This window comes from Dendronephthya gigantea, unplaced genomic scaffold (genome assembly GCF_004324835.1).
Source record: "Dendronephthya gigantea isolate DGI-Jeju-01 unplaced genomic scaffold, DenGig_1.0 000020F, whole genome shotgun sequence".
Lineage (NCBI taxonomy): Eukaryota > Metazoa > Cnidaria > Anthozoa > Malacalcyonacea > Nephtheidae > Dendronephthya > Dendronephthya gigantea.
In genome coordinates this window covers 98,405-116,733 of record NW_021163030.1, presented here as the reverse complement: position 1 = coordinate 116,733, position 18,329 = coordinate 98,405, and the positions used below count along the sequence as shown (strand labels likewise).

The 18,329-nt window shown below is 34.2% G+C and overlaps 3 protein-coding genes across 4 annotated transcripts; 2 read left to right on the top strand and 1 right to left on the bottom strand.

The window, feature by feature from the left end:
• The first annotated feature begins 10 nt into the window (after positions 1–10).
• On the top strand, positions 11–5,402 carry LOC114521650 (retinol dehydrogenase 2-like). 2 transcript variants are annotated; one of them, XM_028542150.1, is made up of 5 exons: positions 11–98; positions 2,148–2,418; positions 3,643–3,825; positions 3,907–4,146; positions 4,815–5,402. In XM_028542150.1, the coding sequence occupies exons 1-5, from the start codon at positions 72–74 to the stop codon at positions 5,051–5,053; spliced, it is 960 nt and encodes a 319-aa protein (XP_028397951.1). In that variant the 5' UTR covers positions 11–71; the 3' UTR covers positions 5,054–5,402. The 2 variants fall into 2 exon arrangements, with proteins under 2 accessions (XP_028397951.1, XP_028397950.1); XM_028542149.1 differs by lacking the exon at positions 11–98 and having other exon boundaries at positions 772–2,418.
• Positions 5,403–5,538: 136 nt separating this feature from the next.
• LOC114521652 (beta-sarcoglycan-like) lies at positions 5,539–10,429 on the bottom strand. Its single transcript, XM_028542151.1, has 7 exons — positions 10,279–10,429; positions 9,190–9,402; positions 8,367–8,549; positions 8,203–8,245; positions 7,169–7,332; positions 6,841–6,987; positions 5,539–6,027 (listed from the first exon to the last, which is right to left on the bottom strand). Exons 1-7 carry the CDS (start codon positions 10,279–10,281, stop codon positions 5,842–5,844), a joined length of 939 nt encoding a protein of 312 aa, XP_028397952.1. The 5' UTR covers positions 10,282–10,429; the 3' UTR covers positions 5,539–5,841.
• Positions 10,430–10,714: 285 nt separating this feature from the next.
• LOC114521502 (cyclin-dependent kinase-like 5) lies at positions 10,715–17,884 on the top strand. Its single transcript, XM_028541970.1, has 21 exons — positions 10,715–10,909; positions 11,031–11,065; positions 11,325–11,370; positions 11,476–11,557; positions 12,166–12,220; positions 12,480–12,535; positions 12,724–12,788; positions 12,868–12,927; positions 13,018–13,108; positions 13,369–13,438; positions 13,541–13,591; positions 14,130–14,198; positions 14,295–14,375; positions 14,820–15,248; positions 15,494–15,526; positions 15,730–15,799; positions 16,245–16,389; positions 16,597–16,639; positions 16,948–17,000; positions 17,283–17,328; positions 17,432–17,884. The coding sequence occupies exons 1-21, from the start codon at positions 10,873–10,875 to the stop codon at positions 17,822–17,824; spliced, it is 2,010 nt and encodes a 669-aa protein (XP_028397771.1). The 5' UTR covers positions 10,715–10,872; the 3' UTR covers positions 17,825–17,884.
• The last annotated feature ends 445 nt before the right edge of the window (positions 17,885–18,329 follow it).

Here is an 18,329-nt window from a genome sequence, read left to right as displayed (position 1 = left end):
TTGTTTGGAGGATTTAATTTCCGCCACTATGGAATACATGGGGTTGTTTGGAGGATTTAATTGTTGTCACTATGGGACACCTGCCATATAAAAACAAGGTAAACCTGTATGGAGAGATTCATATTTTTTATGCATGGTTCATATACACTCATTGTTGAATAGATCACATGCTTGATTATACAATTACTTAATGGTTTCCGTGTTTGGATGGCCTGATCCAAACACGCGGGAATGTTGCGAGACTTAAGAAAAGCGCGCGAATTGTTTCATAAAATAGCAACGACAAGGCCTGAATTTAAATTTAAATTCTTTAAAACTTTAAATTTCCGTGTTTGGATGACCTGATCCAAACACGGGATTAGACCAATCAGAACACGTGTTATATACATGTTATTTATAATTGTGTTTGGGTATGTTTTCACTGACTGCTTCAGTTACGCTAGCTTCAAAGGTTATAACTATATATCTTATTTAAACCACGTTATTTTTTATTCTCCATTGCTTCTAAAAGTCTCAGTCGTTTTAACCATTTTCGAATGGTACATTTCTCTTTGATATCATTCTTTAAATAATGATAATTTAGTTTCAAAACTTTTATTTACAAGACTCCCTGCTACCATACATAAAATGTAATATCATACAAAAAAGGTATATCGCTGTTATTATGTTATTTTTCATATATGCATGCTTATCTTCTTTTCTGCCTATTCTTTAACTACCATTTATTCTGACACAATTTTGCTCAATGACATCGTTTTAGAATTACTTCATCATCGAGCTTAATAAAATATTAAATTTATTTCCGGCCTAAGTTTCTTCCACTTGTGTTTCTGTGCTTTTAATTTTTCATTTCATTTTTTACTCCTAATACCGCATTTCGCGTCTACTTATATTTACACACGCATTGCTATTTTTTCCTCCCTCAACTTGATCGAGAAAGCCTCAAGCTTTCGCCTTGTACTGCATTTTTAATCCTTGAAAAGTAATCTTTTGACCATAGCCGCCGACATATAACATGCATTAGCTATAGAAGGAAAAATTCTCCCGATAAAACTGCGTGTCTGACTCGTGGATAAATACGCATTGGAAAAACTGCTTAATACATGCACGTGCAATAAATAATAGGATTTTCAGAACACGTGTTTTTATCCTATTTGTATCATGCATGCGTTCTTCACATTATGCGTATTCCAAACAACGGTTTAAACCTGCACATTTAGTACTGGATATTTTAGTATTTCGCCTGTTCACCCCGTTTAACCTTAGAACAGCTGGTTTCTACAGGGTGTATGAGAAAAAACGCAAACATGATACTGATAGTTCCCAGGGGCCTACGATCTTCTATTATTCGAAAAAAGCAAATACCTCTGAATATCCTTGTACAGGGAAAATATTTCCTGTTTTATGCAGGACTAGCTCCTTTTTTTAGCATATCTTCCATGCTTGTATTGGTTTTAGTTTCTCTTACTTTAAGGATAATCCATTGAGATTATTAATGAATTATGGTAAGAAAATGGCAAATGTTTATAAATCACCTTTAGAATCACACGTGGCAGCCATTGGGGAAATGATCTTGCAAAATCCGAGAGAATCTAAATTATAATTGTCATCAGTTTACTACCCCTTTGAACTAATTTATTTCCTACGTTGTAACTCGTCATAATCTAGTGTGGGCTATCTCTATCGAGATGCAGATATCGACGTTTTATATTTTCTACAGAAACCAAAGGGAATTTGTGTTTTTATGTTTATACCTTGAAGGAAAGGTCATCAAACTGGCCAATTTTCAAATCCAATTACCCAAAAGAGAATGACAAAAATCCAATTGTTACAGGAATTCCTCCCGTTCCTTATGTAATCGCCCTGACTTATAAATTATAATATGACATTAGACAAAGGCAGTTGCTTAGCATGCAACACGTGTTGGGAAAATAAATCTCAGCCAATCAGCCATAATCCCAGCAAAAATCAAGCGTATCTTTGAAATAAATCTTCCGTATACACTCCGACAATATAATGAATATATTACGTGGTCAAGGACCAATTTCTTTCATTCTAAGATTTATCGCTTGTGGAGATACATTAGAAGATCCAGAATGTTTCATTATATAATTCTAATCATTCTCACTCTCGTTATATATTTCAAGTTTTTAAAAAAATCTCCACGACACATTTTGGTTGATAGCAATAAATGTGTGTTCATTACTGGCTGTGATTCTGGTTTTGGTCTAAACGCTGCGAAACAACTCGATTCCATCGGGTTTACAGTCATTGCGACGTGTTTAACTGACAAGGGAGAGCAGATACTCCGCGAAAGTTGTAGCAAGAATTTACATGTTATAAAGATGGATGTCACTGACACGAAGCAAGTTCAAGCTGCTTTTGACTATGTTAAAAACACAATGAAATCAGAGAAAGGTAATATGGTACATATGCGTCTCATAGAAAATATACCTTTCGGAAATTTAGCGTGATACAATACTTAGCTTAACTTATACTTAACTAACAATACTTAGGGCCTGTTTATATGATCCCGTCTAGTCGGGACGGGATGTTTTCATCCCGCTTAATTAGCCGGGAAAATCGCCTAGGCGGGATGGCGTGTTTATATGGACCCCATTATGTAGTTCGACGTCGACAGGTTCGTTCGACGGCATGTTTTATTGTAGAAAACGAATATCATATGCCAATATATACACATGCTCCAAATGTATGTTTATCGCAATCATCCCGGCCAAGCGGGATGGAGTGTTTATATGGCAATTTCTCGTCCCGTCTAAGCAAACCGTGGTCTAAGCGGGATACCTGTGACACCGGACCCGGAAAGTGGTCATATAAACACTAATTATAGTATGACTGGTTATATTGGTATGATAAACTGAACTTTATATAATAGCTTAAAAGTAGCTAAAACTGAATTTATGTTGATGAGCTCTTCCAAATGATAAAGAATGCCTCGTATGTTCGACCAAATATTTTAATTGAGGACAAACAAATCCAACAGGTGTAAACAAAGCCAAAACTCTAGGAATAATCCCAGCTCTAGGTCGTGTCAAATCATTTATTGCTGAGAGAGATGCACTTATGTCCATATACAATGCCATTGTTCATCCCTACTTAGAAGTTTGGATATATTTGGTGACATGCAATCAAAACAATTACAAAAGCTCCAAAACAGAACTGCTTGAATTATTTGAAATATGAGCAATGTTGTACATCAGTCTATTGCTTTGTGTGCCTTGGGCTGGGAGCAATTTCATATGATGAGGAAAAAGGCAAATACAAAAATGATGTACAAAACTTTAAATAAAATGGGGTTTTAGTCTCTGACAAACCTCTTTCATTATTGTAATTTCTTCTTATGACATGACCCCTATTGAAATCAGCTTTGTTTGATAAGGTTAGAATGTGAAAATGCAAGGTATAATATATGTCACTCATACCCTATTTATATTCAACCATTCACTATTTATATTTGTGAACTTAAAATGTAGCTTTGCTAGGGCATTAGTAAGAGAATATAGAAAACACTCACAAAAAGCAAAAAAGAGGGTTAATTAATTTACAACTGTGTTTTCATTAATTGTGACTTGGTTATCTTATCCAGTGTTTTAAGTGGGGTCTAATATATTTTTTTTCAAGGTCTATGGGCGGTGATCAACAATGCTGGTGTTTCTAGAATTGGACCTCTGGATTGGCAGACACTGGATGACATGAAGAACATGGCTGACATAAATTTGTGGGGATTAATTGATGTCACTAAAACATTTCTGCCACTTTTAAAAATCTCTGCTGGACGTCTAGTGAACATTGGAAGCATTGGAGGTAAGATCAACATTTATTGTGATTTACATTCTACACAAATGTATCTTGTTTTCCACAAATAAATACCTCTTATGTATTTAGGTCGTCTAAGCCTTCCTTACATGGGTGCATATTGTGCAAGTAAATTTGCAGTTGAAGCATTTACAGATGCATTGCGTGTTGAGTTGTGCCACTGGGGGATGAAGATTATTCTCATCGAACCTGGGTTCTTTAAAACTAACATGACGGAAAAGGATACATTAGGTTCTCAATATGATCAAATGTGGTCAAAATTGTCTCAAATTAAGAAACTGGAATATGGAGAGGAGTTCCTTCAGAAAAGTAAGTAGTACATACTACTCAAGCTATCTGCTGAAAACCTTCAACTCAGGAATGGTGGGTCAGGGACGTAGCCTGACCTTAAAGAGGAGGGGAGCCGTGAGGCTAGAGTTTCAGCTCGTCTAACGGGCCGAAAGTATTTTTCAATTACATGGAAAGTTTCTGTTCAGGCTGAGTTTATAACATGTCTGTTTAGCTTAAAGGGTGGATAAGTCAAATTTAAAAACCACTCTTACATCTCTCTTAAATGAGTCAACTTAAATATTATGCACTGAATATGTAGTTGTAAACAGTATCCTTGTATTAAGGTTAAAAACATTTAGTTTACTTCTTGAATAAAATGAAAGACTTGCTTTCTATTTTGAACCTAACTAAATTAATAAAACAACTCCCCCCCTGGCTAAGTCCATGTGGTGGGTTATGGTAATCTATTCTGCCCTTTACAAGTCAGAAAATTGCTTTAACTAAATTTTCTGTAGTTAGTCAACTCTTTTTATCACTAATTTCTAACGGATTCAAAATTTAAGGTTGTATGTATGTTTTAGAAAGACGGTCTATGTTGCATCATCTGTGCTCCACACCTCTGCAAAACATAGAAAAACACATTTCTATCCGCTAATCCGCCCGCGTCCGTTGACATGCAGAGTCTTATTATTGTATCATATTTTTAGCCAAAGACAATATGTTATCTGGGGTCGTCGACACCTGTGTATCTCCCAATGTCTTTGTGGTCACTGAGGCAGTTGTAGATGCTGTTACATCATTGAATCCTAGGATTCGCTACGTGCTTGGTTGGGATGCGCGTTTCATTTGGTTGTGGCTTTCAAGATTGCCGTCTGGTATTTCAGATTTCTTAAAGCGCCATGTATCAAAAATTGAAATTCCTGCCAAGCTAAGAGGATCGAATTAGGACATAAAATATATAAGCAGATTATTTCCAATGCAGGGACCGAGTGATAACAAGTTAAATATTTTCTCTCGTAGTTGGCCATGGTGATGCCTATTAAATCACGGTTGCTTTGTAATCTTACATATTATAAACATTTTACTGATTTTAGATTATTAGAAATGTAGGATTTCATGGGGTTAGCTGAAACTGTCACTGAAACTGTCACTGAGGCATGAAGTATAGTTTAATTCAAGCTTTCCTGGTAGGATTTTTGAATCATATTATATACAAACACACATTGCTCCTTTTTCTGACCTTTTTTCTTTCATCCTCTCGCTAACCATGAAAGCAATTAAATCATTCAAATTTCCGTCCCTTTGTATGGTAATGTGAAGGTTGGTTTCGTCGTAATTCTGTAGAAGTCGGGCTTTCCGAATGCGCCATACGACGACTAATTACAAAGTATGCAAACCAGGTTTTTAAAGTTCGTAAGAAAAAACTGAATATTGAAGTTTCGTTTACTATAATTCCTTATAGTTTTATATTACTTATATATATGAGTAAATACTCTTCAAACGAAGTATTAAAAATTGCACGTATATATATTATACATGCATGCAGCACTATGTATCTCTAAAATATTCCATGACCACACTTATTACTAATAACTAAGTATATACTATTAGTAAAAACAGTTATCCGAAATTACACACGTCAAAACTTAAGCTATACTTGTAGTAAGTTCCGATACATAACACATAAATTTGAAAAACCTAAAAGTATACTGCATGAAGTCGAGGAAAATCTTGTTATGCGGAACAAGCTGAGATCGCATTATTGCACTGATAATCAGCCTGGACCTTAAATAACTTGTAGTTTGTAGTACATATGCACAGTCGATATCTCATGCCAGAGTAACCATTGCTGGGTTTTACACTTCCAGGAACGTTCTTGAAGGTATATTTTGAAGATACAGGGTTAAACGTCAACACGTCCTAATGAAGAGAAAATATCTAAGTCTAAGAAACTAATCAAAACTATAAACAATAATGTTTGGGTTGGGGTGGTCTTGTAACAAGGTGGGCCTTTCAAAAGTAACTGTGTGCGACAGGAGACGACGTTTTGAAAACATAGGACACCATACACCATATTATTTTCAAATGAATAATTAGATATTTTGCATAATCATATCTGAATCGATTTGTTGAACTTAATTGGGAAACATCCTTATTTTGAACGACTAGTCCTTGCGACTATCGCATTTTAACAAACGTACCAAACAATTTGAATTATATATAGATGATCATACATGCGGAAATATGGAATATATTTCGAGTGTTGAGAATAATATCGAACAAGTTAGCGCATCTGTTTATTATATAATAAAAAACTGGGTTTTTTTGAAAATTTTTATCCCCCTTCCTGATTCCAGATCGGTGGATCAAAAACGATAATCGCACATGAAATTGTGTTATTATCATGAAAAATCGCACATTAAACTTCACAATCGTCGTTATTCATTCAAAGCTTTTTTACGGCGGTTGAAAAAGCCACTATCCAGTGGCAGTGGATAACTTTATCCACCCTTCGAACAATTGTTGGAAAGGAGTTTAGCTTAAACGATGGATAAGTTAAAATGGAAAACAGTGGAAGTACAATTAAACGCATAAGATGCAAGTTCAGCAATACACAAGATCAATTAGAGTATTTTTAAATTTTGGCTCATCCACCGTTTAAACAATAAATGTGGACAAGGTAAAAATGAAAATAACAATCAAGTAGACCAGGTATTAGCAAAAATCACTTACATCTTTTTCATCTCCAACTTTGAGCTCGATACGCTTGTCTGCTTTCAAATTTAACTCTTTCGAATCTATAAAAACATTTTCATTTCCTCGTATAGTTAAAGTTTCTGCAGCGTCGATATTCAAGTCTTTACCATCGTCACTAGTGATCTATAAAAAAAATAGACATAGTTGTGTTCACTCACTATATGTATATAGTTATTTAAACAACCAAACTGAAAATATCAACTAATATTGCATACATGGGTTAAGTTTGGTACCCACATCCATCAAGCATTGTCTTATTGTTCAAAATTGGCCCAATTGGTAAAGAATAGTATTTTTTTATTACCCTGTGTGAAACAACGTTAGTTGTATCCAAATTGACAGCTTTAGCAGGTACATCCCAGACAACTTTTCGTTCAGCTATATGAAGTATCGTCTTGTTAATCTCAGAGGAGACAATTCGTACACCATTCTTCGCTTTGAGTAAAGTTCCATTAGTTCCAACGTAAGCTTCAAAATTATAAAATATTAAATTATATAAAATTTGAAGGATATATGACAAACACGCGACAAGACAACTGGCCTCAGACAGAGAGCTATACATGATTGTGTGTGTAGCTATTTTATCGGATAAAACAGACATATGAATTAGGGCGCTTTCTGATATGAATTGTTAAAGTTTATTGAAAGAAATACGTTGCCGACAAGCTCGAATGCCAGAAGAGTAGAACTGAAGTGAAAAAGAAACTGAACTGACAAATCTTTACTGCCTGAGAAATGTGAAAGCGTTTTCGAACTGTTCTCAGAGTGGTTTGTTGTGAATTCAGTAGCGTCTGTTATTCGTTTACGTATATATATATACTTCGGCAAAGACCATTTTTACAGACTGTAAACTCGACTAGAGATATACCATCAATGGTTGTGTATTTTGCGTTGTATATATATATATATATATATATATATATATGTGTACTATGATCACTATGTAGACATGTAGTGTCGGTGGGTGGATCAGAAGACATACATTGGTATGTCTGTGAAAGAAATAACGATAATTGTTAAAAAACTCGAATCCAAACGTTGGTCTGTTATAAAATTTTTGGAGGGATTAGAAATTGGACAAAGAGGACATATATAGAGAAGAAATGTATGTATATAAGACAATACTTGCAAAGATCAAGTTTATGATGAAAATGACTTTACAGTCCTGAGAAAATTGTTAAATAACTTAAACGTTTTTTATATCATACAATATTTGACAACATTGACAATCTGACAACACAGCAATTCAAAAAAGGTTACTGTAGTGCCTAGATGTAAATTATCAACAAATAAAGGATAGAAGAATTACGGCATGGCTAGAAATTTTATGAAACTTACCAGAGCTTCCTTTTGTTCCAGGAATATTATTAACAAATTTCACCTGGAAGTAATTTACATAAAGATAATATATAGATGTATCTTAACTTTATACCTATGCACATGATCCATTCACATTAATTTGTGTCGTACATCGGTAGTGGTCAATAAAAAATATGACTTACCCCAGCATTATTGCCTCTGATATTTAGATTTTTGTCTTTAAAAGCTCCAATTTCACCTGTTTTCAACACAACTTGCTGCAAGTCCCCTCCATACATCCAGCGAACTAAGCCGGATTTGAATAGAGATAAACTCTCCATTCCAGATTTATCAATACGCAAAACACTCAGCATAATGCACAACATCTGTCAGAAAACAAACATGAAATTCCTTTATACAATCATGATATTACTCAGTTTGGACTTTGTTCAAACATTTTATCTCTGTGAATGTGGTGTTTAAACAGGTAACAATAATATACTTCAAATTATATGTAGCAGGTTTCATCTGTAGATCCTGAAACACTCTATTAAAACACCAGTAATCTGTGTGTGCTGTGATACAATAGGACTGGTCTGGCCATTTTTTCTGCATAAGGAAAGTGCCTCATATTTACTTTCAAAAATACAACTTATATCTGTTATGTTCTCTATCTGAAATTCTATTTTGTAAAAACATTCCAGTTTAAATTTTAGGTATGTATTGAAATGATAAAGAAGGTAATGATCAACACTTGTTCTATTTTATTAACCTTCTCAGGTATTTAGTATTTGATAATATACTAGCCTTACTTCAGCTAATATTTTTTCAAACTTGAAAATAAAATGAGGCTTATAAGCCAATAATGGCATCCTAGAAACATATCATTCAATATAGTTCATTATGATTTTTTTGCTATTTTTTGTGTTGGCTATGTAGCACATGGTATGGTGGTATACAATTTTTTATAGTAACTGTGTGGATGTGAAGAGCAGCTCAGTGTTGCTTGTGAAGTAAAGAACTTACCACAAGATTAATAAAACAAAGTATACCCAATAGATATAAAAATGCATAATAAAGATATCTTTTTCTTCCCCGAATACCAGTTCTATGTAAATGTCTTTCATGTATTGGTATTCTCCCAGCTTTAAAATTACTTTCATGTTCTCTTTCAACAGCCTTTTTTTCTTTTAGTTTTTGCCACATTCCTTTACGTTTTCGGCTTGAATTATCACTCGACTAAAAAAACAATGAAACATAAATGAGGGGCAAGTGCCCGAACAGTGCTGCTGTTATATGTAGACATGACAATTCAGTTTGATAACCTATAGCCAGATATCTTCTTTCTTCAATGAGATCACAAAATTCTTGTTGAACAACTAAGCTTGCAAAACATTATAAAATTGTCTAGGGTGTACGAGTTTAGAAAAACAGGCACTAAGTAATGCTATGGAAATTATTTATGAAAATCCATTAATGTTTTCTGTGATCGACATATTTATTGTAATTAGTAGGATCAATATAATAGAAAAAAGACAACATTTTAATCTTTTCTTAAAATAGGAAGCGCAATATTTTAACTGAGTATCTACAATACTGCAAATGAAAAGAATATGGTCACTATTAATCAGGACAAACGGAAATGTACAACATAATAGCAAAATTTGACACATTTACGTTTTAATTGCAACAACTTGAAAATGGAATAGCAGCGATAACTAGCTACAGTGGATACTAGTTACATTGTGGAAACATAAATTACTACAATCAACAACAGAATAAAATGTAGAAAAAATGCAGTAGATAAACAGTAAACCAGTGAAGCACATTAATGACGTTCACGAAACATTTCAGACATTTGGGCAATGGAAATAACTGTTTTCATAGTTGTTCTGTTTATATCATTCTACTCTATATGTTATTAGGTTACGGACTCTTACAAGAATATCGAACGTGATTGTTATATCAATACTGTGAATTAGTCAGGACAAAGTCTGTATGATAAATTCCCTGGCATTAAACGATACCAGTATGAAATCATAGGGACGATCAATTCGATCAATCAGGCATGCAATTTCCTAGCATTCATTAAAACATTTTAAAAGCATCACATACCATCTTTACTCTGTTCTTTAAAACGAAAGTAGTTTAGGAAAAAATGACCATATACGTTCACTCACTCCTCAAGATCAAAACAACATGTATGCTTTACTTGATGGTGATATTTTCTTTATATATGTGGCCGCCCAGATATCATAAACAATACACTGAAACAATATCATAATACATCCTGACAGCCTGCATTTACCCAGTTTAAACCAAATACCTTAAAATCAGGTTTGTTTTGATGACGTGCATGCTGGGATACCTGGGAACGGGTAACGAGCAGTAACGAGGGAAACGTTGACATGGCGCAGGTTTCCTGCATCGAAGACGATAAATTCTTGTCATTTTTCAATGTTTTTCAATTATTTTGACAAGGATTTAGATTGGATATTAAAGTCTTATTCATGATATGCTTCATTCTTGCAAGGAAAACATTCAGCATGATGTCACGGTGGCACCTTTGCGCACATCCAGATACAGTTGATGTAACCTGAATAAATGATTCGTTGTAGGAAAACTACGTTCATTGTAGATTACATATTTTAACTACAAGAGCAAAATGTTGAATTGTATCAATATGATATTACAAAAGAATTTATTGCTATGAATAAATACGACGTTCTTGGCATCGTTGGAGAAGGTATTAAAGAAGTTGTCAAATTGTAATTGTATTAACTATTAAAGTCTCAAATCTGTTATAATTAGCTGATGAATTTATTAATCGTGTATGTTCTGAGACTACGTTGGTTTTTTTTATAAAGGTGCATATGGTGTCGTAATGAAATGTAGAAATAAGGTATGACCATTAGTATGAGAAGAATTTTTAATAGCGTTGTATAATTTTGTAGTTTAGTACCTTAATATATTTTAATATAATTTTGGATTGTTAGAGTAATGAGTAATTGGAGTGTTAGATTTGTTGAATTATTGGATATACATGTATAAATTAAGTGTTATAATAGGTATAATCCTGACTTGACTTGAAGTTGAGTTTACGGCTGCACATTTGTATATTGAGTGTTTTTATAATGAAATATACACTATTTGTAATATAGGAAACAAATGAAGTTGTTGCTATTAAGAAATTCAAAGACAGTGAAGGTAAACTAAGCATTAATTGAGCTTGCTTTTGTAAGTGCATACCATATATATCTCTGACTTTTGCTAAGCTCCTTTTAATGCCACACCTAAAAATTTCTAATATAGACAATGCAGATGTAAAGAGAACTACAATGAGAGAACTAAGGGTTTTAAAAATGTTGAAACAAGAAAATATTGTGCAACTTAGGTAAGTTAATTAATGGTTGCATTTACAGAACTCCAAACAACAAAAAGGTATAAAATTTACATGTAAACTCTTTGTGAATTAATGATACATATAATGAAAAGTGTATTTGGAATTGTAATTTTGAAAGTCAACTATAAAAAGTGGCAAATATTTCAATAGTTTTCACTTATAAAGTGTGAATTGATCCTAGGACTTTAACTAGCATGTTAGTTGCAGTAGAGATGCAAATTCATATGTTCATGCAATATTGCCTATTGAATTTCTTCTATTGAAAGTATAAAAGAAAATGCAAAAGAAATATAACTGTTAGGAGAACAAACATATATGAAGTGGATCCAAGGGTGTGCAGAGTAAATTAATTTTTTGAGCTTAAAATTGAAATCGCATTGGCAGAATTTAATGTAAAAATATTCTTTTCAAATCTATAACCAATAGTGTTGCAATGTAGTTTGCGTTGTAATTTGAATTTAGAATTAAGCTGTGTAATTTATTCTGCACACCCATAGATCCTCCACTATATCATTGCATCTATGTAGTTACTGCATGCATAGTACACACCATATGAAAACTGCATAGTTCTATTAAATAATTTGTTTTTGGTTTAATAGAGAAGCATTCCGAAGAAGAGGAAAATTGTACCTGGTTTTTGAATATGTTGAAAAGGTAAAATTCACCAATTAATTACCCATGCAATTATTGATTTTTTTCAAAATTTTCCATATTTGTTGATTACCAAAAAGATTACTTAGATGCAATCAAAAGATTATACTTGTAAATCAATATTGATCAAAATCAAATAGTATTACTAGTCATATATATATATAAATGTAAGCAGCATTACAGCTGGTATGTGTGAATAAATCTTTTTATGGTACACTTCAGCCAGGTTTATTTCGGTTTATAATCTTACTTTACCTGACAGAACATGCTGGAATTACTTGATGAGATGCCAAATGGTGTCCCAGTGACTAGGTTAAGGTAATGTTATTTATTTATTTCTGATTAATTGTACTATAGTGGCATGTCCCACCATCACAGAGGTACACCTGAAATCTTGATTTAATTCAGAATAAATATATGTATGATTACCTCAGCAAAAAAATCCCGAGAAATTTCACCACTGACCCAAGTATGATATATGTGGACTGTGTATTATATATTTCTAGAGGACATATATTTCAACTCATTAAAGCTATACATTGGTGTCATCAAAATAATGTTATACATAGAGGTAAGTAAGACAGGTATATATACATGCATAACAACAGCTGAGCATGTAGAGCTATTAATTTGTATTACTCTTAATTTAGATATAAAACCTGAGAATTTGTTAATCAGCAAAGATGACTCACTAAAATTATGTGATTTTGGTTAGTAGAATAAAAACTATGAAAATATCTCTAGATTTTAGATCTAGATTTTTTTTGTCCATTTTTCACAACATAATATTTGTGATTTAGGCTTTGCTCGTGCAATGTCATCCAATTCATCAGCTCCATTCACAGATTATGTTGCAACTCGCTGGTATAGGTCTCCAGAGTTATTGCTTGGGTAAATCTTCTAGATCAATATCTGTATTGGCCCAACGTTCGTTAGCTCAAATTAAACTAGTGGAAATTTTGCTATGATATCACCATGCATGCAAACTGTTTGATTTGATTGTTTACAACAAACACCTTAGGCCTGTTTCAGACATCGAAGTTTTCATCTAATGTTAAGGAGTCTTTGTGTTCTTTGCATTTGATTCCGCACATGAAAAGTTCGACGTCTGAAACGGGCCTTATTTTAATTATTACGTTTGTCCTTTTTAGGGGTTCTTATGGTAAGCCAGTGGACATCTGGGCAATAGGTTGCATTCTGGGTGAATTGGCCGATGGTCAGGTATAATTGTGAACTTACATATCCTAAGACTGTGAATTACTATAGTTTCTATAACGCATTCTCTTCATTCTTTTCACGCGTTCTACTTCGTTTTTATCTTAGCCTGTATTTCCTGGTGAAAGTGAAATTGACCAGCTTTACACGATACAAAAGGTGAGAACGATTCACGTGAACTGCTCTATGTATTTTAGAAACGTCTATTATATATTATATGTAGAGCTCTAGTTTTCCGCCGAAAATGCTTCTTGACCGGTTAACTTTTTCCCTTTCTGGACATTTTGACCGTTCAAATTTCATTCGCATTTGATTTCATTAACTGATTACCTTGAAATAAATCTCTTGCAGAACACTAGACACTAACATACACAAAGTCAAAAAAGAATCCGGGTGTATTGGTTCTTGATTTTGTCATGTTGTCTTGTTGATTTTTGAAAATTGTGTGAATTAGTGACTGGACAAATACCGATTTTGACCGAGCTAAAATGAGCGGTCTCTTTGATCGGAGATATCTCGGCCGTCTGTGCATATTTACAGAATTAGCTCAAGCTGAATTTGAGCATCAACCAACAATGCCCAATGATGTTTCTGTCCACAAAACAGTCTGCAGCAATGTTTCCTGGTTTCGATGTTCTGAAGAAGATGCATTCTTATATATATACATGCAGCTTATATATTTTTTGACATTTCTAAGGTTCTGGGACCTCTTCCTCCAGATCAAATGGAAATGTTTCGTAATAACCCTCGCTTTAAGGGACTAAAGGTTTGTATCATTATTACTTAGTTAATTACTATTGTTAATGGCCATTCATAATCGACACATTGTCATATCGAATTCCAATTTTCTAATTTGTAACAGTTTCCTGATGTGTCGAGACCTCAGACTCTGTTTAAGAGATACAATGGCATCCTAAATTCGAATCTTCTTCAATTTTTGACGGTAAATTTCTATATAATACGTCATTAACAATATCATACAGTATGTAGCTGTACCAGCCTGACTTTCAACATCATGCGTTTTTGGTGTTCATTAGTTTCGTTTGTATCCGCAAATATTCTGTCGCGGATTCATAGAAGTTTACACGTCCACATAGTCCGCCCGTTTCCGTCCGGATTCGTTTTTGGCGTTCACACGGTACAGTACACCTGCACCCATACGAATAGCCAAGGATCATTGATACAGAGGACCCGCGATGAAGTTGCTTGTAAATGTCTAGAGCCCTTTTTATGGACATAGATGATCATTGTGTTAAGTGCCATGCAGTGGGAAAATTGCATGCATGCATATAGCAATTATAGGTTTAATGATATAGTTCCAGTAATCAACCCTGTTTGGAAAGATTCAAAATAAAAATATTTTCTATTCCTTTTATGATCGTTTTAGCAAGCCTTACAATTAACTCCTCAGCAAAGACCAAATATTGCTGAATGTATGCAGCACAAAGCATTTACAAATGAAACAAACTGTGACGAGGACTTGACGCAACAATCCAATGGAAAATGTGGAATATCAACTGATCTTGCTTCGGACACTTCTGAACGCCAGGAACAAGGGACTATAAACGAGAATCTTGAGATTTCAGACGTAGCAGATGACACAAAACCTATCAAAGAAAGTTTTCATAGTACTACAGAACCTCAGGAATTGTTGTTAAAAAGCACGATATCTGAGCCGCAACTGAAATTAGATTTCTCATTGTTGAATAAGAATGAACTAAAAATGAAACCACCTGAACCAAGAGAACTATCAAAATATCATGTTTCTAGTTCATTGGGAAATGAATGGAATTTTTCAGATGGAAAACCATTCATAGTAAGCTATATTGACGTGTCTTTAATATACATATATTGTAGCTAACTATATATACTCTGACAGTTCGTATTGGTCCACCAGAAGATGGAGTGCCTATATATCATATCTCAATTTTTGTCGTCGAAGATACAATGATGTTTATTTGGTGTGCGCTGGTCTGCCGTTTTCATACAACGCACTGGCCTTCCATATATGTAACACATGTTTTCTAGAAAGCAACTTCTTATGTTTTTTGCCCATATTAGCCGACTGGCAGCGGACGAGTTAAAGAAATGCAAGTCAAAAATACGTGAAAAGACAAGAGCAGTAAAAGTTGAATCTAGATGCTCCCAAAGTAGAGGTAAATATTCTTAAACTGTAGCTACACACTGTACTTTGCGTAGTGCATAATATGTGCCAAAACAAAATATTTCGAATGTTTCGTTTTGGTTCAGTGTGTTCGTTGATGATCTATATTCAACATCTGTTATCATCCATCTAGTCCATTATTCCAGATGAAAGCAGTAATACTTTGGAACGTGGAATCAGACAGGGAGAGGTCGCTGAGAATTGTAAGTTGTTTTTTTGTGGACGCCAATTCTGAAATTATTATATTTGTAAGATTTTGAAAAAGGGAAAATTAAGAAGAGGTGACAACAAGTATGTTTGCCAAAGGCTGTCGTAATTTTGTTCCTAACAAAATGGCCCAACCGGCTCATCGCTGGCCCAAAAAGAACTGTGAAACGCGACCAAACAACCATTATATAGAGCTTTGCCCTAACTGCAGAAGTTTATATAATCATAAATTATATGTTGTCATGCCTGCATGTGCTTTGTTGTTGCCTTGCCTGTGTTCATAGTTGAATGTTATAGAAACGCTTATAAGAATTAGCATCACTGGTTGTATTGTATAATATAACGATATAGGATAGAAATACAACCACGCAAACGTCATTGATAAAAGAATCTGTTTTATAGCATGTTGCGACCAAACAATGAAGCCTCCTATCTTCACAGATGGATTGCTTCCAAGCAAGGAATATGGCTTGAAAGAAGGTACCACCATTCATGAACATTTAATATCTCCAAGAGATATGCCAACATCGCCCACTGTTGTACAAGAGAGAAAATCTGATCTTGGCTTGCCAACTTGCCATCCAAGGTTAGTGCTCCTGTTTCGTATCTTCATGTTCGAATAAAATTCCAGGCCTGCCAGCAGGCTGCTATAATTGCAAGATTGCTTTATTCCAAGTACGAAAATGGGGCCCGGATATAGCTGATGTTCTTAGCAATAAACATTTATTGGGTTCATGTTTCCAGGTATAGTTATTATACCAAAGTTTATTATGCTGTTTTTTTTCCTCTTAAGAGAAAAAAAAGAACGAAGAAAAAAGAAGAAAAGATCAAACCAGGTTCTTTTTAATATGACGTAAATGTTTGTGACGAAATTTTTCGGGCGCGCTAATGATCGCAAGTTATATATAGCGTCCAGCCTGCACCAGTGCATCATTTTCGTAGATGCCGGAAACAACCATTGGTATTACATTTCAATTAAGATTACAGTAATCCCATCTGTTTTTTTGTATATCGTGTTTTAGACAGATATTATAGTGGACTCCTCCTAGATCTTCAAGGTTGTAAGATAGGATGTACGGTTGATACGCCATAACTATACGTTTTTTAGTTTCATTTTATATGTTCATATTTAAACTGTTTTTAGGTGTCAGTAAAGGAACAAAACATATATGACTTTCCTACACCAGATATGGCTAGGTATGCTCCTCAATTACTGGAATTTCTACCAAATATCTCGCAATCAGAAATTGAATCCCCACCTGATTTCGCCCAATACTTTACTAATGACGCAGTTTGTAACCTTATCAATTGTGATCGAGACTATATCGATAAAAGCAGCGAATACTAGCCTTTATGTTGATTGAATAGAATTGTAATAGAATGTAGATAACCTGAACTATTTATTTAAGAGAGGGCGTTCGGAGCTAACATACCGTCCCTTATCACGGAGTTAAGTCTTGTCTGTTCAATTGTTTATAGTGATGAAATAAGGCATGAAGTCGGTAGTAAGGAGGATGATTTACCGGTAGGTTCATTTATGGTAGAATTTTAAAACTGGTTTGCAAATAATGTTAAAAGAAAACCAGCATGCATGCATATAATCTCAAATTATATTTCTTTATTTGAAGGCTACTTTTTCTAATTTCTATTCACCTGGATCTCTACACAAGACTCAGCTGAAACCTCTCAATTACACGATAAACAGCATATCACTTCGTGAAACAAGACATCCTAAAGTTCAAAGATCTTTTCAAAAACCATATTTACCACCACCACCTAGTATACCGCGACATTTACTGCGGGCAGACACGCGATACATGATGACTCACACTGATCACGCTGAATTGGTTGAACCTGAACTACAAGGATTAAAACTAAACAATAAACAATCTGCTTTTTTAAAAGAAGGATTACCACAAAGCCCGGGACTGAAACCTCTACAAACACATAAGGACTGGCGGAATCGTCCTGATAGAAGTGGAAATACTGATCTAAGTTCTTTAAAGGAGACACTTCTCTGACAACTCGGATTCTCCTCCCCCTACCCAAAAATGTTATAATTTTTATATAAGTAAGTCCAAACTGAATTTAAATAGTTTTATTAATATATTCTTTTTAATGAATATATATTTATAACAATTTCTAATGATTGTGTTTTTTCAAAAACAAAAATCATTTTTAAAACTTTAGCATGCATATTTCATCGCTATTATCGCTTCTCTGGTTTAAAATAATGAAAGTAACCACACACAAAGATTAAATTAGCAACCCAACGTTTCGATACGACACTCCAGACTTGTCTTCATCAGGAGTGATTTGATGTTGGATCCTTTTATAATTGCGAATTTAATTTGGCAAATAGCTTCCGCCATCGCTATTTAGAGCACAAGAACTCGCATTGATACAAGAATGCCACTAGTACGGCAAAGTCCGCAATTCTCCTACAGCGGGGAATTGATTATTGCTTCTTGTATAGTAGGTAGGGGATACCTACGGAAAAACAGGTGTTTGCGACAACCTTATTTC